This window comes from Calidris pugnax, unplaced genomic scaffold (assembly GCF_001431845.1).
Source record: "Calidris pugnax isolate Ruff unplaced genomic scaffold, ASM143184v1 scaffold32, whole genome shotgun sequence".
In the NCBI taxonomy this organism is placed as follows: Eukaryota; Metazoa; Chordata; class Aves; order Charadriiformes; family Scolopacidae; genus Calidris; species Calidris pugnax.
Genome location: NW_015090783.1, coordinates 2782007 through 2804714, shown reverse-complemented (window position 1 = coordinate 2804714; position 22708 = coordinate 2782007). Strand labels below are relative to the sequence as shown.

General features: G+C 53.3%; 1 protein-coding gene across 8 annotated transcripts in view; it reads left to right on the top strand.

Annotated features, from left to right (window-relative positions):
• Window positions 1-22708, top strand: part of NCOR2 (nuclear receptor corepressor 2) — a 202309-nt gene that overhangs the window by 53593 nt on the left and 126008 nt on the right. For all 8 annotated transcript variants that reach the window (XM_014963218.1, XM_014963250.1, XM_014963209.1 and 5 more), the window contains exons 5-7: window positions 311-424; window positions 12979-13035; window positions 19301-19353. In XM_014963218.1, coding sequence (XP_014818704.1) covers window positions 311-424; window positions 12979-13035; window positions 19301-19353 — 224 coding nt within the window. The remainder of the gene's footprint in view (window positions 1-310; window positions 425-12978; window positions 13036-19300; window positions 19354-22708) is intronic.

Here is a 22708-nt window from a genome sequence, read left to right as displayed (position 1 = left end):
GTAAAATTGTTATTTCTAGCCTCGAGCCCTCTCTAGGAGGCTTGTCCTCATCCTCCGTGCCTAAAAAGCACTGACCCACCAGCACAGGGCCGGGTGCCTGGGGCAGGAGATGCATGGCAGGGGATGCTCCCCAGCTCTCCTCCCTCTCCCCGTCCCCATGGCCCAAGCCTGCCTGTCTCTTGCAGGAAGCCTTCTGCTATGGCGGTTTCTGCCTCGGTCGCAGCACTGTAGAGAGTCTCGTGTGGATGGGGACGGCTTGCGTTTCTCGCTGTGACTCACCCTCCTCCTCCTCCCCCCTCTCCTTCCACAGCAACAGTTGGAGGAAGAAGCAGCCAAACCACCAGAGCCTGAAAAACCCATCTCCCCGCCTCCTATCGAGTCCAAACATCGCAGCTTGGTGCAGATCATCTACGACGAGAACAGGGTGAGTCTGGAAACGATGGAAGCACAAACGTGCGATGGTGCTGTGTCACCCCGGTTGGGGACGGGGAGGTTGGTAAGGGGTAGGTGGGGGATTCCCCTGGGTGAGTCCGTTGGGGGTGGATGGATGGAGCCCCCTCAGGGACTGAAGAGCTGGCTCTGCCGTGTGGATTGAGCACAGACGTCTTCTGAAGAACCTGCTTGGGGGGTTCCTGCAATCAGCCTTAGATTTGAAGCGTTCAGGAGACGCTTCAGAGCCCTGTCTGTTAAATAGCTTCTTTCATCCTCTCCCCTGGGAGGGGAACCAAGTCAAAAGCTGCCTCCAAGGATGAGCTTTGGGGTGGGCTGCGTGGATGGAGGGGGATATCTGTGATGCTCCAGTGCTGGCAGGCCAGCTGCAAGCTCTCCTGGCTGCCCCTCAGCTCCCCAGGCTGGAGCAGGAAGGACGTGGATGCAGCTGTGGCTGGATTTGTGGATATTTGTCGCTGTAAATAGCATTAGCAAAGGTCACGCTGGCATCCCTGGCTCTGGGTCTCTGCCTTGACCGCTCATTTGTTGCACTCAGCCTCTGCCTGTAATAGCAGCCTGAGGAGACATGAGGTTTGCTGTGTGCTTTGGAGCGATGCTAGGAAATTGGTCCCTTTGGTAGATAATCAAGCATATTCATTTTCATTTAGGTGTTGGATAAAAAGGATGATTTTGCATAAAAGGAAAACTACCAGTCACTAATTATTTTGAATTGCGAGGCCTGCGATTTCACTGGGAGCTGCAGAAATCCAGGTGCCTGGCTCCTAAAAAGAAGGGAGAAAAAAAATAATCACGTACCCTGCACTCCCAGGCAGTGCAATTTTCCTGGTTTTCCTTTTTCCATCTGCTGCTCCCCATGAGCACTAGGAAACCCAATGCTGGCACGGTCTGTTGTGTGAGTGGGTGAGGACTGAGGTCGGTGTGTTTGGAGCGTGAGCGAGCACAGGCTGGTGGGAGCTTTGCAGACACTGGGCTTTGGGGGCAGGTGCCGAGTGTTCCCTAAGGCTCTTCTCTCCGTGGCACCACCAAGTGCCCTCTCCAGGGTCTTGGGCTAAATGGCTTACACCTCCTGTGCAAGGGTTAGGTTCAAAAAAACGGGTCACAAACATTTTTATTTCCTTGGGCGCCACCCTCCCTGGACACTCTGGTGTACCTGGACCATGTTATGAGGGGAAGGATGGCACTGAGGAAAGGTGATCTTCCTTTGCATCCTCAAAGACCTCAATCATAGCAGTCCCTGTTAGCAGGATCTGGCCCAGGACGGAGTGTCCCACCAGGCCCTTGTCCTGCTTTGTCACCTCTTGTCTCTGCCCACCCCGGTAGCAGGGCCACCCTTTCACTCCTGTCTCTCTGAATCTCCCACAGCCTCCTCCACAACAGGCATGGTCTACTCTCAAAGTCTTTGCCATGGCTCAGGACAGTCCCTTGGTGTTGCTGCCCTGTCCTGTGGGTGGTGACAAAGGGTGAGGAGAGCAAGGGTGGAGTTCTACATTTCTCCTTCAAAGTGTGTGTCCATAGTACCTGGAACACTGTCACGTACAGGGACATCCATTTGTCACCAGGCCTGGCTTTAGTCCGAGTTACGCTGATGCTCGACGCCAGGAGTGCTGTGCTATTAACTTTCGTGATAGGGTCCTCTCCTTCCAGGTGGGTGCTCAGCAAGGGAAGGCCACATCTGACACCAAATGTCCACGTAATTTCAAATCTGGCTCCGTTTGTCTCTGCGTGATCCCTGGGATGGGCAAATGATGATTCTTCCCCTCTTCTTGTAAAGTCCCCTTGCGGGTAGCGTGTAAGCGAGCCTGTCTGTGGGTAGGAGACTCAAACCAAACACCCCTTCCCTCTTGCTTGATAGAAACCATAGCAGGCTGGAGGGAAGTTCCTCCTTTGAAGAAGACATGGTCTGTTCAGAGAGTCGACAGAGCCTTGCTGGCCGATTGTAGTGCCTGAGGCCAGGTGGTGAAAGGACCCTTTTAAGTACCATCACACGGAGATGCCGAGCTGTGGGCTGCAAGGGCAAGGGTGTGCTGAGCTTTGCTGTGGCTCCGTAACAAAGGTGGGATCCAGGATGCAATTGTCCTTCTAAACGGCATCTTCAAGCTCAGATTTCAGCCTCTCGCCTCCATTGGACACACTTGAGATGCCTTTTGGTGATGGCTGCTTTTCCCCTTGGTGCCAGGAGGAGGAAAACTGGAAGAGGAAAGGATGTGGGAGCAGCCTCAATGAGGATTGTGGGTGGAAGAGTGGCTGGTGGTTGGATGTCAGGTTGCTTTGGGTGGGTTTGGTGGCAGCAGAGCATCCGAGCCTACCCATCTGTCTGTCAGATGCGGCGCTGCTGCGGCTTAACGCTTAATTGCAAGGTGAGTTGGTAGGAGCAAGAGGCTGTGAGCCAGACAGAGACATATTGATCAAGAGCAGGCGGAGTCGCTGAGCCAAATTTTAAGCCTTTCTGCCTCTTCTGTGCTGCGGAAAAGCAGTGAAGTTGGATGCCTGGAGGTCTGCTCGCAGGAAAAGCGGGTGTAGCGGCGGAGCCAGGGCTCCAGCCTGGATGCAAAGGGAGGAAAAGCCTGATTGACTCTCATGGCTCAGCTTGCGGCTTGCTCCAGGGAGGCAGCGCCGTAAGAAATGCAAATAAAAAGAGGATATTCAGGCCTCGGGAAGAGGCGGGAGAGCAGAGCACCCCAGAAGAGCTGGCAAAGCCTGAAATGATCTTTAAAGAGCAATATTGTGGAAGGGGGAGAAAGCCAGGGCTTGTGCCGACGCCAGAGCAGGTGGGAGACAGCGCGCGTTGCGGAGGGGCTGTCGCCTGGCTCTGGGTTAGTTTTTCATGAACCAGGGGTCTGTGTTTCACCGAGCAGGCGGGTGCCACCCTGCCCGTTCCCACCGCTGCTGCCAGGCTGTGCTGGAGTGACACACTGCGGGCACTTGTACCCTGAACAAAGGAGGCACCAAAAACGGGCCATGGGAGAGGGGAGGTTACGTGAGGACAGAGCAGCAAGAAACGCCGGAAAATCAAGTTAGCCAGCAATTCTGTGACCTACTTTCCTTTTGGCGATAGCTGTGGCTTTGCAGGGGTGAATGGTTTCTAATTTTAGCTTATGGTTCATCAGGGAAGTCTATATATTTTTCTCATCACCGCACCAGGTATGGATGAGGGGTCAGGATGCAGGTTGGTGCTGGCCTATATCAGATTTTCTCAGAATTCGGGTTTTCTCATGCTAAACGCCTTGTCACAAGAGGGAAAACCCATGTGACCTATTTAACACAAATGATTTGAAAAATTCCGTGGTGTCAGAGAGGATAATTGTGGAAAACGTGACCTGTAATCCCCTCTTGCTACACTCTGATGGACAAGTAATTGATTTCCAGAAAAAAAAAGGTTGACTGTACAGATCCTGCCGGGGAAGAACAGAGAGAAGCTCTGTGGTTGCATTTGGGAAGGCTTTTCAGAGACTTGTTCTATGGAGAGGCAGTTGATATCTGTGATTATTGAGATCCCGGTAATTCGGGTTTTCTCATGCTAAACGCCTTGTCACAAGAGGGAAAACCCATGTGACCTATTTAACACAAATGATTTGAAAAATTCCGTGGTGTCAGAGAGGATAATTGTGGAAAACGTGACCTGTAATCCCCTCTTGCTACACTCTGATGGACAAGTAATTGATTTCCAGAAAAAAAAAGGTTGACTGTACAGATCCTGCCGAGGAAGAACAGAGAGAAGCTCTGTGGTTGCATTTGGGAAGGTTTTTCAGAGACTTGTTCTATGGAGATGCAGTTGATTTTTGTGATCATTGAGATCCCGGAGCCTCCTGCCCTGGGTATACGCTGACTGGGGCCACTGTGTCTTGTTTCCAAAGATGAGCTGTGAAGATGAACCCAAAAAAGTACCTTTTGGGAGGTGTCTGCGGTATAACACAGAAAAACACACATGCATGTTTCTAAGCCAGGATTTCGACAGGGAGCGCAAACCATACCATTTCTGAAAGGATGTATGAGAATGGAAGTTAATGTTTTTGGTGCTATCCGTAGACTAAACTGAGAATAAACAGTGGGTAGCATTTTCAGAAGCATCTGAGTCCTATTTTCAAAAGTGCGTTTAGTCCTTGAAGAGGTGTTTGAAAACTGTGGTGGGTGCTGAAATGGCCAAGATTGTTTAGAAAGTGCAACTGGGGGGGCTCTGAGGACTTTTTTTGGCTGCAGGATGCGGGATGGGGTGCCTGTGCCAGTCCTCATCACCCCGCTCTGGGAGCTGGGTGCTGTCAGGATGGTGTGGAGCTCCCTGGGGAGTTCGGGTTGTGACGGGCATGGCTGTTGGAGGCTGACAGCGGTGCAGGCGTTGGGGATCTCCTGTATTAAACTGTGTGAGTGACCTTTAGTGTCTCCCCTGGGGGGGAAAAAGCTGATCCCTGCTGGGTCTGACACCTCTAAGGTGGTGGCTGTGTGGCACAGCCTCCTAGCGGGCTTTAATTTGCCCCTCTGGGATGCATTTGCATCTCTGTATTGAGGGAATTTCGCTGCCTTCACCTCAAATCCCCACAACCAGGGCAGATGCTCTGTGTGTATTTTTAGCTGCGGCTTCATTCCGCTGGGCCCTTGGCGGGATTCCTCACATCCGTCTTCCCCTGAAATTGGTTGAGCGTACCTGAGCTCCGAGATGGTTTTTTTTTGTGCTTTGAATGGAAATTTCCAGGTCTCTTGCTAAGCACGGGGAGGAGGGCAGCGTTGGTGTGGCTCCGAATTGCTCTCTGTGCCTTTCCTGGGGTGCTGGGCTGGCTGAGGTCTCCTCGTTAGCGTGTCCCGGAGGATGCTGCACCGTGGCAGCCCTGGCCATGCCAGCAGCCCACCGGCGTGTGACTTTGGGTGAATCCTCCTCCAAGTCCTCTGCATGTCCAAAATCTCCATCAGCTACCCTGCACACAGGCGTGCTCCTGCCTTCTCTCCAGCCATCGTGGTGATGTGGAGCCCATGCACACCCATCACCAGCTCTCCGCAAGCCAGATCCGGGTGGTCTCGGGCTCTCTGAGACCCGCCGTGCCTCAGCGCCAGGCAGGATTCCTGCTTGGAGACCAGCAGATCAAAAAATCAGCCTCCGTCCTTGTGTCAGACCCGTCCCTGCACACACGCACACGTCAGCTTTCCTCTAAAACATTGAGCTCATTTATGGGAGAGGGAGAGGTCGCGTCAGGACACGGTGTGACTTCGCCCTCCGCCGCCGTGCCGGGGAGGGGATGCCGTGTGCTGCCACCCACCGCAGCGTGACGAGGGCTGGGACCAGGCCCCCCACAGCTCGTGGCCACACGAGCCCGTCCCTGCTCTGCTGTCAGCCCTCCGAAAAACTGGGTTTGATGCAGCACAGGCAGTGGGAGCCGGCAGCGGCGTCTGTCTCGCTCTCGGGATTGAGTTGGTGGAAATCAATAAGATTAAATTTTAATTCGTTTTCTGTCTCAGTGCCTGTTCCTTCAAAAGGGCACAGCCATCTATCTATAAATTCAGCATTATGCTGTAAAATTGGAATTCAAAGGATTGTTTTGAACTCTTTCCACCCCCTGCTGCTGTTGTGTCTGTGCAGAGCCTGTTCCCAGCTATCCGTTTACCCTCCTCAAATACCTTCATAAAGCATTAATGCCCCATCCATAAATAAGAGAATAAATAAATGAACACTTTTAGCATTGCAAAGTATAATCTAGCCGTTAACTACTCAAAGGCACTGAGTGTGACTCAGATCCCACAGGGATTTTATGTCTGTATAACTCTGATTTTCTATGAACTCCTGATTTACATTAGAAAGGGAAGAATCAGGCCTGCATCGTCAGCACCGAGCTGGTGCAGTAAATAAAACCTTATCAGTGAAACTGCTTTCGAGCATTAAATCTGCAGGGTGGTAGTTTTGTTTGGTTGTTGTTGTTGTTTTTTTTTTCAAATTCTAGTGTATGTGGTAGTCAGGGCATTTCTTATTTGGCTGCTGAAAGGGTTGTGTTCATTTTGCTGTTGTTTGTGAGAACTTTTATTCTGGGGTTGCCTCATCTTGGCTTGGTGTTGCACGATGGGCTTTCAGATAGTCCAGAGGAAAAGGAGGAAAGGTCAGAGGTTAGACATTATCAAAGCTGAAAAAAACCAAAGAAAAAATGAAAACATTTAGCCTGGAGTCACTGAGAATCCTTTCATTTTTTTTCTTGGATTTGAAGGAAGTTTTTTTTGTGGTGGTGGTGTTTTTTTTTAATGGTCCTGATGTCTATTTTTAACATCTGCTTCAGGTTCTAGGGTTTCTGGTAGGTGCATTGACTTAGAAGCTTTGTCCACAGCTAACCCAGACCAAGCAATGCTGTGTCCTGCGTTTTCAGATCCTGGAAATAAGGGTGAGAGGTGCAGAGAACCCAAATCAGTTGGGGGGAGGAGTGCAGACCCTATAGCACAGCTCCAGCTCCTTGGGGTGGGTGACCAGAGCTTTCCTGTAACTGCTCTGCTGCTGAGACTTTAATTTCTAAAAGAATGGCAACCTTTTCAGCAGTTTAGCAAAGGTGAAGTGTTCAACAGTGGCTTGCAATGGCAAAGCCTCATTAGCACCTTGCTTTAAAACGAATGCGCCTTTGAAGGGCACTGTAACCTCACAGACAGCAGAGCGTGATGAGGGGAAACCCAGCCACGATGCGGGTTCACCCCTTGGCTGTGGACGGCGTTAGGAGCGAGTCAACCACAGAAACTGGCTGGCAAGGACTAGCCAAAGCCGGGGGCTGGCAAGCAACTGAAATGAGTTGGCTCGTCACGCTCCGCACAAGATAGGCGGGGACTGGTATTGACACACGGCTCCAACGTGACCCATTTCCTCAGTTTCCTTACTAGTTGTGATTAGTCATTCGTAGCCCTTGCTGCATCTACCCGCTGGCCCAAGCCTTGAGGATGGGGCTCCATCGCTGCTGGTGAGGTGGGGAGATGGCTCCAACCAGGCACAGGGAGCCTGCAGGACATCTGCGTCCCATGGGCACCCTTGGAGAGCATCACCCTGGGCCTGGTGAAGAGCCTGGCACATACCACTGAGGCTGACTGATGTCCCCTGATGCTCAGGGACGTTTGGGTTCAAGGAGAGCCCAGGGGAGGACAAGCATCCTTGGGCTCCTGTAGTTGGGTTGGGGGCACCGGTGGTGGCCATCCCTGCCAGCTGCAGGAGCTGGGATGGGAAGAGCATTACTCCCTTCCCACGGCACCGTGGCTTGTCCCACCTGCTTTGTGGCAAATGGCTGGGGTGCTTCTGCTCTCAGAGAGACGACGCTGAGGTTTAAAGGGGAAAAAATTAGTACCTGCGGTCGTAGGAATGAGAACTTCACCCATGAAACCAGCACAGCCAGGTCGTGGTTTGGTCCCAGCAGATCTTGGCACAGAGGTTGTACCTTTTAATCCCCCCAGACTGTTTGCGTTCTGCTCGGTGTAGAAAAGTGTCTCGCCTGAGGCTTTCCGTGTTTTCTGCTGACTTCAGCCACACTTCTCCTGAATTTTGTTTGAAGCAGGCTATGACCCCAGCCTGCCTCTCTGCTGTGCAGCTCTGCCTGTCCCCGGGACATTGTGCTGCTGGGACAGGACTGTTTCCCAGCGCCGCCCTGTGCGCAGCTCTCCTGCCTCTCCCAGGGCTTTGCTTATCTCCATGCAGGACATGCCTGGTCCCAAATAGAAACCCTTCCACTCCCCAGCGCTGCTGCCTACGGGCTGCTATAAATAACCCCGGGAGCACGGTTCAGCTGCAGCAGCTTTGTGCTGCATGGAGCCGTGGCTGGAGCCCGTCCAAGAAAATGCCGCCTCCTAATTTCAGATCCGCTTGCTCAAAATAACTCTTGTGTTTCCTTCTCTTCCATTTTTAAACTTCGCTTTAAGAGGAGCCCACGCGAAATCCCAGACTTTCCCTCCTCTGGTTTCGGATGCTCCGCTGCCTCCAGGGTCGATTCGTCATCCCCACGGGAGCTCGCTTGGCCGGGAAGTTGCTCTCCTGCCCGCTTCCCCCTCCCACGCCTCTTTTAAGTTTCTTCAAAGGGAAAACAAGGGGCTGGAGTTTTGCTTTGGAAGCCCAGTGCTTTTTAGGTGAGAAGGGAGATTTTTGTAGTCTGCAGTGAGCTTTTTGTGGTTGGTGAAGGGATCTTTAGCTCCGGGCCTGTTGGAGGAGCATGAGATGGGGTAAGAGCGTGCCTGTCCATGGGGAGGGAGATTCTTTAGGGGCAGATGCTGCTGCCTGCCACATCTCGGGTCCCCTTTTCATCCATGGACCCCACAGTGACACAGATCAGTCTTTGCAGTTCAGCCACGCTTCTTGAGACACCTCAATACCTCCAAAATGCACAGGGAGGACTAGCGTGTGATGGGCTTCACCTCTCCATCCAAGCTGCACTTCCGTGCTCTCCAGGGGGGTCCCTCTGCCCTTGGGGTGCCCACAGTTTGCCCATGACCATGATGGTGCCAAACCTGGACCTGCTGTGCTGGAGCAAAATGATTCTGATGGTAAATGGGAGCAAAATTCAGCCTCAGGGTTTCAGTCCCTCCACAAACGCTGCTGCTCCTGGTGCTGTAGCAGTATTTCAGGAGCCTGCACCGAGTCAGAAAGGGGTCATTAGCTGCTTGGTGGGGAGCTGCAGAGGGACTGCAACACCAGCGGGGATCTTCACGCATCTCACCAGAAGTAATGGCTGGCTTTGCTTCCTGATACATTTCTTTATGTTAAATAACAGGGATTGCAGGCAGGGGTGGGGTTATTCAGATTTAGGATAAACCCTGTGGTTTCCTTCTGTAGGATCAATCATTAAAGGATTAAAGGAAAGGATTTAACAGGGCTGCTGATAATCTTCAGCAAAGGTCCTACGGCTGCAAGGGGAGCTGGGAGCTGTCGGGTTTGAGGTTTGCCTAAATTCCCCAGCCAGGCTTCTATGCTGGGTCCACAGGTGGGAGCTTGTCTCCCCGTGTCTGTCTGTCCTTCAGGGTGAGCCCCAGCATGGTGGGAACCTTCTGCTGGGCGTAATATGTCTTCCCAAAGCCGCCGCCAGCTCTCACCTCAGCCTGCGTGGCCTTTCAGACAGCTCATTACGGTGCTGCTATGATCTGATAAATGCAGGAAGGAGCATCAGCAATTACAGTGGGTGTCAAGTGTTAATTGGGCAGCTTTCAAGACAGAGGCATTTCTTTGTGTACGTACAAAGATATGACGTGCTCGGAATAGCTTCCCCTCCTGATCTTTCGTTCTGGAGACGTGTATATTACAGTCGGTTAATGCAAGACAAATTATGTCATTCTTCTTGATTCGCCACATGTTCTGCCTATGGTGATTTGCCTCTGGGTTGTCTCATTAAGTTGTCTAAACATGGCAAACGCAGCAGCTGAACACACTCAGCTCTTTCTCCACGTTAATCGCATTGTACACAGGGGCCTGCAGCATCCTCAGTTCCTGGCTGTGCCATCCGCCGGGGCTGGTGCCCAGGAGAACAGGCATCTGGTGGGACCGGCTGCCTGGAGCTGGGGCTGCAGTCCTCTACCCACAATTACGCTGCCTGCAATTAGTTGGGTTGGTGATTTTTGTCCCAGGAATGCATCACAAAAAAATTTGGGTAAGGTGAAGCTTCCCGCTCACCAGCAGTGGCCGGGTCACAGTCTTGGCAGCAGATGTAGAGTGTTTTGTAGTTGTCTTAATGCCCCCTCCCCCTCCCAAAAAATCTTCACCCCTGGTTTTAATTTTTTTAAGACTTCCAAATACCACGATGCTGATGTTCTCCAAGGTCAGCAGATTTTATAGCTCATGGAGACCAAAATATTAAGCTCTGGTTGGGAGCTCTCCATCACATGATGAATATTTCCAAGGGGCAGGTCACCAGGTGGACTTGGCCTGTTCCCATTAATGGGGTCAGGTGTGTAGTGGTGGAAACACCTATTGCTTTGGGGGGAGCCAGACCAGGCTGTGCAGCTCCTGGGTTTCTTGCCTGGGCTGTGTTTGCTGGGGCTTGATTTCCCCATCATCAGCTGGAGCATCTTCGGGGCTGGCAGAGCTGGGTGCTGTGTTAGCTGGGTCTCTCCTGTCTCCATGATCCCAATGAGAAATCCCTGTTATGGGAGGGGGTTTTGTGTGGAAGAGGCACACACCCCGTAGCTGATGTGGTATTTTGTGAGGAGGGTAGATACGTGTCTCTTGCATCTTGGGCCACGTGTTATGCCCTGTTGATCTAAAGCTTTGCAGGTAGGTCCTGGTGCTGGGCATCACTTTGTTTCCCCCGTGGGTCAGCTGAGGCCAGTCCCGCCTTTCCCTTACGTGTCTAAGCACCCTCACATCGCCAGGATTCTGGTGTGGGAGAAGAGGTGGGAGCAGTTTATTGCAGCACAGAAAACATAATTGCTGTGTGTAAACACATGGCTCATTTCCCTGGAGCCCAAGCCCCAAGCGAGAGCAGGCGCTTCCTTCTGTTGCAGCTGTTTCCCAGCATCTCCCAGGCTTCGTTCCGGGATGCACTTGCTTTCCAAAGATCCGTCTCCATCACCGGGGCAGTCGTGCTTTCCCTGTGGTCCCTGCAAGCATCCACCACTGGTCCGGCACCGGCCAGAAGTGTGGTGCACATCCCCGAGGGCTGCAGAGAGAGCTGGGCACTGGGGACATCTCCCTGCTTGTGGTCCTCCTGGGATGGAGCAGGGACTTGGGAGAGGGCAGAGGAGCAGAGCAGCTCTCTGGGACAGGCTCCAGCTGCGCTTTGGGCTCTGCCACAGCATCCCTAGTTGCTCCACTTGTCTGTGTGTCCTTGCCTGCGAGGTACAGGCAGTGGCCATGACATCTGTGAACCCTGAGGTCTGCAGGATGAGCGTGCAGGGATGCAGTAACAGCAGGGCTGCTGTGTGCATCGTGTGTGTTGGGGGGGGTGATGCCCGAGCAGGCACGCTACGTGGTTAACATCTCTCCTACCATCCCCAAAATCGCTTCTAAATCGCAAGCAAACTTGCGTACAGTAAATAGAGGGGTTGGAAATGTCTCCTGGTGGCCCTGTTGTGGTGAGGCACCTGGTGCGGGGCCGGGGCTGTTTCTGGGGGCGCGGAGCCTGGCTGCGGGCAGGGTGACTCATGCAGCTGCTCCCGGGGCCAGCTCTGCAAAAGTGCACGCTGGCAGATCCGACTGCGTGTGGGTGGGTGTGCAAAGCCCCGGCCAGGAACTTGCACACCTACCAGCTGCATCAGCGCTTCTGAGGACCGGCCGGCGGCAGTGGGCTGGGGTAGGTGAACCTTTTGGAAACCCACCCCGGGGGGGTGGACAGCGGGGGTAAGGCGACAGGGTGGTGGAGCAGCTTTTGGTGAGGCATCCCCTTTGCTGGGACCCTGAGAAACTCTTCCTGCTGAGAGCTGGGGTGAGAGGTGCCTGGTGGTAGAAAGCAGTGGGAGCCAAAGCCCCGGGGCTGGAATCCCTTCCCTGCCCCCCGGGGAGGGGGGCTTCACCTGGGGTTTGCCAAAGCTGGGGAGCCCAGAGCTCCCTGCCCAGCCCTGGGGCTCAGCTCCCACCCTACAGCTCCAGCAGGGCTCCGGTGCTTATTGGGTTAAAAAGTTGAATGTGCTTCAAAAAAGGGGTTTCCCTTCCTCCCTGTCCATCCATCCTTCTGTGTCCTTTCAGTTTCCCCTCTCCTCCCCCCACCCCCCCCTCAGGTTTAAATCCTGAGATGCTCAGATCTGCACAGTGCACTTTTACCCCTGTTTTTAAGCAGCTGCGGATTCTCTCTTCCTCCTATCCCATAATAGCTAAAGCTACCTATTTTATTGAACAAATGCCTCTGAAAATCTGTCTCCTCACCCCCCCTTGCTGCCAGGTATTTGGCTTTATTGGCTCAGCCCCGTGGCCCGTCGTTGGCAGCGTGCAGTGATCTGGATTTATCGGACTGTCAGTAGCCCCCGCTGAACAGCCCGGCTTCACGAGGAAGTGCTGTTTACTGAAAATGCCATCTTTTATTTAGACTCCTGCCGCAGCCAACCCATGTCTTTTTCTCAGGCCTGTTTAATTAGCAACCAGCGCACAGCCCCTGACACGTGTTCCCGGGTGGTTTTTTTCCTCTAATAAGCACTAGGTAGCTCGCCCGGGGGCGGGAGGGGGCAGAGAAGGGCTCCTCTGCGGCGGGGAGGGGAGGGAAGCGAGAGCAGGACGAGGAGCCAAGGGCAGCTCACATCTAACTATCACATGCTCGTGAAGCAATGAATCCTAGAAAGGGCATCTCTGCCTGCGTGCCCACTTGCCCGCCCTCTTCCTCAGCCAGTGGCCACGCAGAGGTAAGGGGTGCAACCCCCCTGCCTGGCACCTGGAGGGGTCAGGGATTTGGGTTGCTTCCCAGGGCATAACTCTGTGCCCATGGGGTTTTCCTGCAGCTCCAAGGGCTGAGCTGAACCTTTCCACCCTTTTCCAGGCAAGGGTGGGATTTGTGGCAGCTCTGCAGAGGTTTGGGAAGGGGTTTTGGCACAGGGGGAGAGCTGGAGCAGAGGGCTGCGACCGTAACCCATGGCAGAAATAACTTTTCTTCTCCCTCTCCCTTTTCTTCCCTGCAGAAGAAGGCAGAGGCTGCCCACCGCATCCTGGAAGGACTGGGTCCCCAGGTGGAGCTGGTGAGTGTTACCTCTTTCTGTGGGGAGTGGGAGCCGGGCCAGGTTTGGGGAGGTCTCTGGGTGGTGAGTGCGGCACCCTGCGTGTGTGTCTGAGCCCTCAGAAGGAAGCGAAGGAAGTGTGCTGCTGGCCCGGACCTCTCGCTGGCACAGGACCAAGGCAGGAAGCAAAGTGGCTGAGATGAGTACTGAAACACAGGCAGAGACACACACACACACACACACACAGAGCCCTCTTCAGAGAGCCTTAACCCTTGGGCTCCTTCCTCTCATGCTGGCAAAAGGGTCTCTGGCACACTCTGCCTCTCCTCGGGATGGTGATGGCTTCATCTTCTGATGGTGGCCACAGCATCGGGGCTGCTGCCTGGCCAGCCCGGGAGGGATGGGTGCTGGGATGCTCTCCTCCCTCCCACCCTGCTGCAGGCAGGGGAGGGTGTAAGCACAGCCCAGTCACAGCTGCAACGAGCTGCAGGTCTCAGGGCTCACACACGTCCTGCTGCTGTCTCCCTTGTGCACAGGGAAGCTGAGAAAAACAACTGATAAATTGTCAATTAGGGGCTGCCGCCTCATCCGGCAAAATCCAGCTGTAAGTCAAGCGCTGGAGGGGTGGCTGAAAGCAACCCCAGAGGGGCTGGGAAGGGCTGTGTCTTCAGCCATGCTGCTGGAAGGACCAGAGGCAGGTAGACATGGTCTGGTGGGGCATCTATCGCTTTGCACCAGCCGTGGGGTGCAATGGAAGGAGCCGTTCCTGCCAGGTGGGAGTAGGCAGCTCACAGGCCTCAGCAGCTGTAATTTGGACATGCCTTGTGGAGGTGGTACTAATCACCATCTTCCCCCGGTGTGTGAGGGAGAGGTCACAAGGGAATTAGTGCTCGCTGCGACGTGTCGAAGCCGCTTCCTTGTTTGGGGAAGTAGCGCTCATTATTTTTCCTTTGAGTCACCCAGGTCAAACCCTTTGCTCTCTTTCTGCTCTGAAGGTTGGCAGTGCCTGGGGTTGGTGCTTCCTCATCTGAAAGATGTTGTGTTTCCTCCTCCCCCCTCCCTTTTTTTTTTTTTTTTCCTCCTCCTTTTTCTCTTATTTTTCGCTTGTTGATGCTTTCTCCCTGGGTGCTGACACTGCACAGGGGAGCTGCAGCAGAGCCCAGTGCAGACCTTTCTGCTGTCACCCTGCCTTGCTCCTCAGATGGCCGGGGAAACCCCTGCTGAGAAACCCCTGCAAAACCCCAGCTGGGCTCTGCGTGCATCTCGCAGACTCTCATCTGTCTGCCCAGAGAGAGATGCTTCCTATGGCCCAGCCCCCACGCTGTGTCGGGCAAAACAGCACCCAGGACCTGCCAACGGCCTCTGAGAGATGAGATGAATAGTCACATCTTCTTCTGAGTCGGAAAGGAAGCAGCTCCAGGAAGGAGAACAGCTTTGCAGGCTCTGCCCAGGGTGCACGGCTGCTCCACCGTGTCGCACGCGATGTGCACCAGGGTCTTAGAGGTCCCACAGCCCGGGAGTCTCTTGCAGGGAGGCTGCTGCTAACCCTGTGCTAAACCTCTGCGAGGAGCGGTGGTGGCTCTCACCCTGGTGCAGGCTCTAGGATTGCTCTCAGCTCCACACAGGCTGCTGACGTCTCACTTTTGGCTGTTCAGAGGGCTCTGGCTATTGCGTTTGCAGCAGAGATGGTGACAGACACACACCAGCTCAGTAGCAGGGCAGCTTGCAAAGCTGCACCATCATGATGGAAATCAGTTTGTCGTGGCAGAGAGAGGCCAGAGGTTCCCACAGCGCTGGCCAAGAGCAGCCCTGAGGTGGTGTGAGGTCTTGGGTGCTGCTGGCAGGACGGAGCTGCGGGCTGTGTCCCCAGCTTGTGCGGGTGTTAACGGGGCAGAGGGGACATGGTGGGGCTCTGCCTTCTCTCCTGCTGGCAGCCCGTTGCTCTGAGGGGGTTGTGTTTGAGCAAAGAAAGAAATCCTGTCTCCTGATCACATCAGTGGCCTTGCTGAGGCTGCCTGTAGTGTTAGCTGGAAGGGAGGGGTTTTGAGGGTGAACCAGTGTAGCATAAATAGGGATTTACCTAGAAGTTTTGTGTATGTGTCACGGGTTTCCCATCGAGTTGGAAGCTGCTGGGAGATGGCCCAGCTCTGGCAGGAAACTAATTCTTGACTTCTGTCTTGTAAACAGCCCTCTCTGAGCTTTTGGGCTTCCAAGCTCTTCAGTAAAATTGGTGTCCTTGAGTTGTACATCTCAAGGAAGCAGCAAGTGTTTATTGCTGCTTTGACCTTGCAAGGTCTGGCCCTGCACTTTCTATCTTAGGGGTGTCGTTCATGTCTGATCCTCTTTGGAGGATCCTCATTGTTGTGCTTCTGGGGTTTTAAATGTGCAGAATGGTCCCCGAACCCCTTTGCCCATTACTTCTTGCTGGTGCCTCTTCATCCTGTGTGCTGGGGCTTTGGGTGTCCCTGACCCCCATGTCAGCCCCAGCCGATGCAGAACACACGGTGTCCTGTGCAGTCGTGGCCACTGCCCTCCCTATGGCTGGGACTTGGCTCCCTGTCCCCACGGCAGAAATCACCCCTCCTTGGGAAGCAGGGATCCAGTTGAGGTCCCAGGAAGCTGGCTCTCCCCTCTAGGTCAGGAGGAGGTTGTGACTCAGGAAACCAGGACTCTCCTCATTTCATCCCTGCAACATAGGGGGACCGTTTTAAAAATGACCCCGCGTTTTCCCCAGGGAGAAATGTCATTGAGATGTGTAGTCTGAGCGCAGCAGTGGCCAGAAAGCAATCAAGACCTTTCATTCTATTTTATTTTTAAAGAGCTTTCAGTAAGTCCAAGGTTTTTCCAGTAATAGCTTTGCATTGCAATTATGTTTTTCTTAAATGTCATCCCCCAGCGAAATGCATTACATGTCCCTTACCCTGAAGAAACCGTGGATGTTTTGAACATCTCACCTTCCCCATCTGACCTGTCAGCTTTACTTCTGCTTACTCATTGAGAAAGTTGTGATTCTGTGCAGCTTGGGGATGGCTTTGAGGGAAGATGCTGTTTCTCAGTCCCTGCCCTGTTGAGAATAAAGTGTCTTTAACTACTTAGGCTATGAGGACATGTTCTCTATGGGGTGGGTAGAACCCGTCTGCAGGGCTTGCTCCACTCGTGAACTGAGGTACAGTGCCAAGGCTGTTGTGCAGACAGAAATCTCTTTGAGATGCTGGTGTCATGTGGGTCTTGGTTTTGGGTCCCAGAGTTTCTTATTTCTGAATGTTTGGGCATTTCTTTAAAAATGATGTGTTTCAGTGCTTGTCTTTAAACACTTAGGTTTGCTAACTAGGAATTGAAGGGGCTGTTTATATCATAGATAAGTAGTGGTGGAAGAGAGCAGCCCTTGGTGAGCTGGGTACCATCAGGGCATCCGTGATGTCCACGTGCACGTGAGCATCTTCTAACCCAGGCACAAACCAAAACGTTTCCTCCACTGCCTTCTCCCAGACAGAAGGTCTCTGTGACTCGCCACACACCAGCTTATTTGCTTTGATTTTTATGAGCAGAGAGGGGAGAGAGGCACTTCTATTTATCAATATTTCCAGTTCCTGCAGTCCTTTCCCAAGAGGCAGTGGCTGGTTAAGGCAGCCCAGTCGAGCCTTCCCAGGGTGACTGTGGACGTGATGCTCCAGAGCCACAGCTTGATTTCTTCTCTCCGTGGTGCAGACCTGCCTCTCTGGAGCTACGTGATGAGACGGATGTCTGTGTTCCTCTGAGCTTTCCAAGCGTGAAGTGCACAGCCAGCTCCGAGCCCGCGGTTGGACCAGCAGAGCTGAGAGGATTTGTGATAGAAATATCCCCGGGGAAGGGACCCCACCGAGAACCTGTCACCTTCTGGGGGACCTGCTTGTCCCCTCTCGCCCGCCCTGTCCCTGCCAGCACGGCGTGGCCGGGTGTCTCCTTGCAGGCTTGCAGCCCCCCATCCCCTCGCAGGGCAGCAGATGCCCGAACGCTGCCGGTGGCCCTGCACCCTCCTGGGACCACATCTCGAAATGTATGTCTGCCTGGGCTCCTCTGCGCTCCTCTGCCACGTGGCATTGCTTGTGCTCTCCTAACGAAGAGTCACGCGTCCAAGGGCAGCCAGAAAAAGAAGCTGATGACCTGCTGGTGCCAAGATGCAGCGGTGATGGGCTGCAGAGGGTTGGGAGAGCTACACCTGGTCTCCTTTCTGTGCAGATCGATGTGCTGTCCTGGTGTGTGGCAGGGAAGAGGTGAGGCAGTATCAGTTTTTCACAGGGCAGCAGAGACAGGCTGGCTGTGTGGAAAAGCAAGCTCCTGTGCCAAGCACCTGTGATGGTGATTGGAAAATACCATAGAGGAGGTGAAAATAACACCTCCTCCAAACTGGAGGAGAAAGGGACCCACCTGTGTTTGCAGGGTCTGTCCTCTCCAGTACTGCTCACCTGTTTGAGCAGATGTTTGGCAGATGTTTTGCTCTTTTCCTGTGATTAATCTGAGATTAAATTGAGTGAGTGTAGTGTCAGCCATATGACCCCAGTAGGAAGGTGAGCCAGTTTGGATGTAGCCATGGCCAGGATGCCACCTTCACCCCTCATGTCCTCTCACCTGTGTTTGGCCACAGATGGGAGTTTGTGGTGCTCACAGATGTGAGCGGGCTTGGCAGAAGTTTGTGGATGAACTGCTGGAAAAGTTGGATGATGTTTCTGTGGTTAGAAATGCAGGAGCTGCAGTCATTAGAAGGCCAGTTGCTGATGATGGTTGGGCCATGGCAGGCTTTAGATTAGCAGTCTTGGCCATGTTCACATCAGCTTTGCTAGTAACTAGAAGAGCGTTGAAGGGCTTGATCCTGAGCACCCTGTCAGCCTGCTGACATGGACACAACTGGTGGCAGCTCCTGGAGCACAGCCCACAACAGGTGGGATTGAACATGGTCTCTTTGTGGCATCTCTTCCTTTCAGAGGTGGGACCATGTATGATGACAGGTTCCCTGAGGGTACATCACCCTGCAGATGGAAAGGGGGAAGTAGTGGGGGCAGTGACGGACTGAAGGTGGCCAGGGATGGATCCAGATGGGAGTTTGTGGTGCTCACAGATGTGAGCGGGCTTGGCAGAAGTTTGTGGATGAACTGCTGGAAAAGTTGGATGATGTTTCTGTGGTTAGAAATGCAGGAGCTGCAGTCATTAGAAGGCCAGTTGCTGATGATGGTTGGGCCATGGCAGGCTTTAGATTAGCAGTCTTGGCCATGTTCACATCAGCTTTGCTAGTAACTAGAAGAGCGTTGAAGGGCTTGATCCTGAGCACCCTGTCAGCCTGCTGACATGGACACAACTGGTGGCAGCTCCTGGAGCACAGCCCACAACAGGTGGGATTGAACATGGTCTCTTTGTGGCATCTCTTCCTTTCAGAGGTGGGACCATGTATGATGACAGGTTCCCTGAGGGTACATCACCCTGCAGATGGAAAGGGGGAAGTAGTGGGGGCAGTGACGGACTGAAGGTGGCCAGGGATGGATCCAGCTCTCCTGACTCCTCATGGAGGGGCCAGGGATGTCCCTGCTGAGGGTGCGGGGGGCAGAGCAGCCCCATGGTGGGTGCTCACATCTGGTCTTGGAGATGCCACGGTCACTGGGCTCTCTAAAGGGCAACCCTGGGCAAAATACTAGTTCTGCCAGAGCCCAGTGCCCCTCCTAAGGGATGGACAAGAGCATCACCCTACGCCTGGGTGCTCGGGGGCTGCGGTGCCATGCCTAGGGGCCACCCTGCCCGTGGCATTGCTGGAAACCACGGGGATGAAGACTTGTCCTGCCTGCGGTTCCTGCGCTTGGCTCCCCGGGAGAGCTCAGGCAGGCTTTTGCCGCGTAGACATAACAATTTGCAGCGCACAGACCGTCTCTTCCCGCTCCCCGGGCCCCCCTTTCCCCTCGCCTCCCCCGTGTCATATGTTCCGAAGCGCACTGCGTTTTTCAATCAGTGAATAACAACCACGTACTCGGCTCTGCCGTGTTTATGGGGATTACGTCGCAAAGTGCTCGTTGGGAGCCAGCGAGCGCTGCCTGCCCTCCCCCGGGCTGAGCTGGGATGCACCGGGACTCCGGTGGCGCCGCCGGGAGCCAGCACCCTCCAGTACGGCTGGGGAAGCGGGGCTGGGGGGTGACAGGGGGGCACCGGGGTGCCTGGGCTGGCACAGCTCGGGGAGACAGGAGCCTGCACCGCGGCAGCAGGGTTTAAGTTTCTAAATGTCAGACTGTACCATTTATGCCTTCATTTTTCTTATTTATTTCAGCCATTATACAACCAGCCTTCAGACACCAGGCAATACCATGAAAACATTAAAATGTAAGTATACGGCAATAAAAGGCTATTTTAAATGTCAGGTTGGGCATTAGGCTGGAGCGGGAGGGATGCGAGCGCGCTCCCAGAGCCCGGTGAAGGCTGCCCAGGAACAGCGAGCACCCTTTTAGAGCTGGTGTTCACTGCTCTGGTGCCTGAAGCACAAACCAGCCCAGCAGTCGGGAGCCGTAGCTTCAGACAGATGCTGAAGGTGCTGTTTGATTTTTCTCGGGGGGGTTGGATGCGGGTCCTGGCCGGTCTCTGGGTGTTTTCCCAGTAGGCACTCACCTTGGGTGCTTGCTTCTGTGTTTCACACGGACTGGAGTACAAAATCAGCTGCCGGCGCGTGTGTGTGTGTGTGTGTGTTTGCATGCGGGAAAGATGAGGTAAAATTAAAAGTTGCAATTACAATTAGATTTTCGTGAAGCACCTCTTGAATGTCTAATAACAACTGGTTATTTCAGAGATACTTACCGAGACTTAGCAATCATCTAATTTGACTTATCACCTCAATACACGATTTAATCATCAACCTGCATTTAATAACCACAGTGACTTCCTGAACATAGAAGAAATATAACAGATAATGAGAATAGCGATAATTGTGATTATTGTTGGAAATTTAAATAGTCAAACCAGATCTGAAACTTTTATCTGCCTTGAATGAACCGATGATTGCTCTGAGCTGCCTGCAGCGTGTCTATTTTGGTACGGGCTCGGTCAGCTGGCGATAATCATCTTTAATAATCTATTAAGAAAAGTTAATAATCTTTTGCTTTTCAGCGGTATGTTAATTGATGCCAGCGGGATTATAGGGAAAGAGTTAATGTACCTCTGCTGTTCTGCTCTGCTGCAAGGGTGGTGGGGGGGGTATGGTAGGTGCTGGTGGTGTTTAGGTGCTTTCTGTCCCCAAGGGCTGTGGGGAAGAGGAGGGTTTGGGGACACGACCCCACTGCTCACTGCCTGGCCCCGCTCGGTTCCTGCTCCACCCGAGGCTTCCTGTGTCATCCAGGCGATGCAATCACTGTAAAACCTTCAAACCCCAGAGTCACCCCGAGCCCTTGGGTTGCCACAGGGCTCAGGGGTCCCCGAGCGGCTTCGCTGGCAGTGCTGGGCACCAGCACCCTGAATGTGAGGGTCGTGCTCAGGAACTTGGCTGGGAATAACCCCGGGTGCTGCTGTGCCATGCACCTCTGGGGTAGGAGAGCATCAGCTCCTGGGCGTGGGTTTGGGGGGCAAGCAACTGGAGAAGTCAGTGGGAAGTGATGGCTTTTCCTGCAGCTGAGAAATCCCAACAGCTTTTTGCTTCCAGGTGTTTCCTTTGTGCCTCGTGTTGGGGATGCGTTTTACCCCTGGTGGTTCCAGCTTGGCAGATGTTGCTGCAAGTCTCAGGCAAGGACCCCCTGGGATTTTGACACACGTGTGCTTTGGCCTGGTGGGTCTCCCATCATTCGGTGGACACGCTGCTCTGAGGAGTGGGCAGACGTGTGCCCCCCATGTTGGCCACCTCCCCCAGCCCACACCACTCAGGTGTGCTTTTCTAGCTGTAAAAAAAAAGCAAACAAAACCAGGGCCACCCCTTCCAGTTTGCTGATTGAATGCAGGACTAATGAAACAGGTGATGATTTTACTCTTGGGAGAGGTGATGATGCCTGGCAGAGGGTCTGTGCTCCCTGCGGGCTTGCAGCCCCCTGCTTTTGGAAGTCTATTTAGCTGTCAGTTCAAGGAGTTGACGGCTGATAAACCGCTTTGCACAGCATCAAGTGCTGCCCCGAGGATGCTCTCTGTGTTGCTGGTTGTGACTCACCTCTGGTGTGTCACAGTCACTGTCTCTTGGGGTCCCCTGACCCCCCTCTTCCCTTGAAGGGCTCCGTGGCCATCACAAGCCGGGCGCTGAAGGTGGCGATTTCAAGCTGATGGCTAATTTTGTCCTTGAAAGAACAGGTTAAAAGTAGATCCAGATACTTCACCCACTCTCCATTCCCCTGCCAATATTTGTGGGTTTGTGATCACATTTTCCTGTGCTTCGAACGATTTCCTGTCCTTGGTTGCTGCCTGAAAGACGGGCGCAAACGAGAGGGAACTGACTGCGCAGGTCAGGAGTGAAACCGGTAACGAGACGTGAAGCCCCATCAAAGCAGCTTCCCCTGCCCTCAGAGCAGGTCTCCTCTCCATCCCTCCCTGTGCCAGCATCCGTAGGGTTATCCCAACCCTCCCGTGCAGCTGTAGCGGCGGCGGTGATAGACCAGAGAGGTTGGAGCAGGCAGGCTTGGGGTTAATGTTCACTGTGATTAATGCTGCAAAAATATGGGAAGGAAACCACACGTTTTAATGAAAAGCCTCCGTCTCCTCCTTCCAGAAACCTCACAATTAGCTGCCTTCAGCTGGTTATTGATGCCAGCCGAGTGCATTCACAGATCTAGGTCAGCAAAAGGCCCTGGAGCGATCTGGGCTCCAGATGTTTGCTGCTTTTGACCGCGGGCTTGTCTCGGAGGTCCTGGGGGCTGAACTGCACTTTGCTACTTGTTGGTGGACGTGCAGAGAAATCGCTGTGCCCTGTTCTCCCATCTCTCGCGTCCCTGGTGCACATTAAAGGACATTTAGATGCTTGGGAGGCAGATAGAAAATTGAGATTTTGGCAATTCATCTAAGCAAATGATTCAGGGTCCTTTGACCGAGAGGAAAAGGTATTAAACTTCTTTATTTTGACCAAATCATGTTTTGGATGTTCAGTCCCTACCAACAACTTCTCTATGAGCTACATTTGGAGGTATTTTTTGTTCTTTCTTTGTTTGTAATATGTTTGTGCCTCTCTGCTTTAGAGGAGCAGCTTCTGCTTTGTAGCCTGGAGGTGGCTGTTTCCGTAGGAGATGCAGTAGATCCTCAGGGTGCTGTGGGACATCAGCCAGATGCGTTAGAGCACCAGAAGGACAACTGCCAGCATACCACAGGTTATATTTTGCTGAGGTGTAGCTGTATGCAGATTCTTCTGAATTACTTCACCCTATTGCAGATTTAGCCCGCATGAAAAAGTCCTTTGGCACGTTGCTGGAAAATTATCTAGGTTGTGATTCTGTCCCCAAAACCCTGTCCCCAAAACCCCCAGCAGAGCGTGCTGGCTCTGTTGAGCTAAATAGAAACTGCTCCCACATGAAGCTGGTTTGAAGTCTCCTACCTGGGCTCAGGAGGATGGCCAGGCTGTTACTATTCACAAATGCCTTTTTTCTTTTTTTAAAAAACATTTCCTAGGGTGGATTTTTTTTTTTCTCAGTTGAATGTTTGCAAGCATCAGTGGGAAGGCATTTGAATATCACAAAGCCAGGATTCCTCGATTTCTCTCCAGCGATACTCGCCGCCTTGC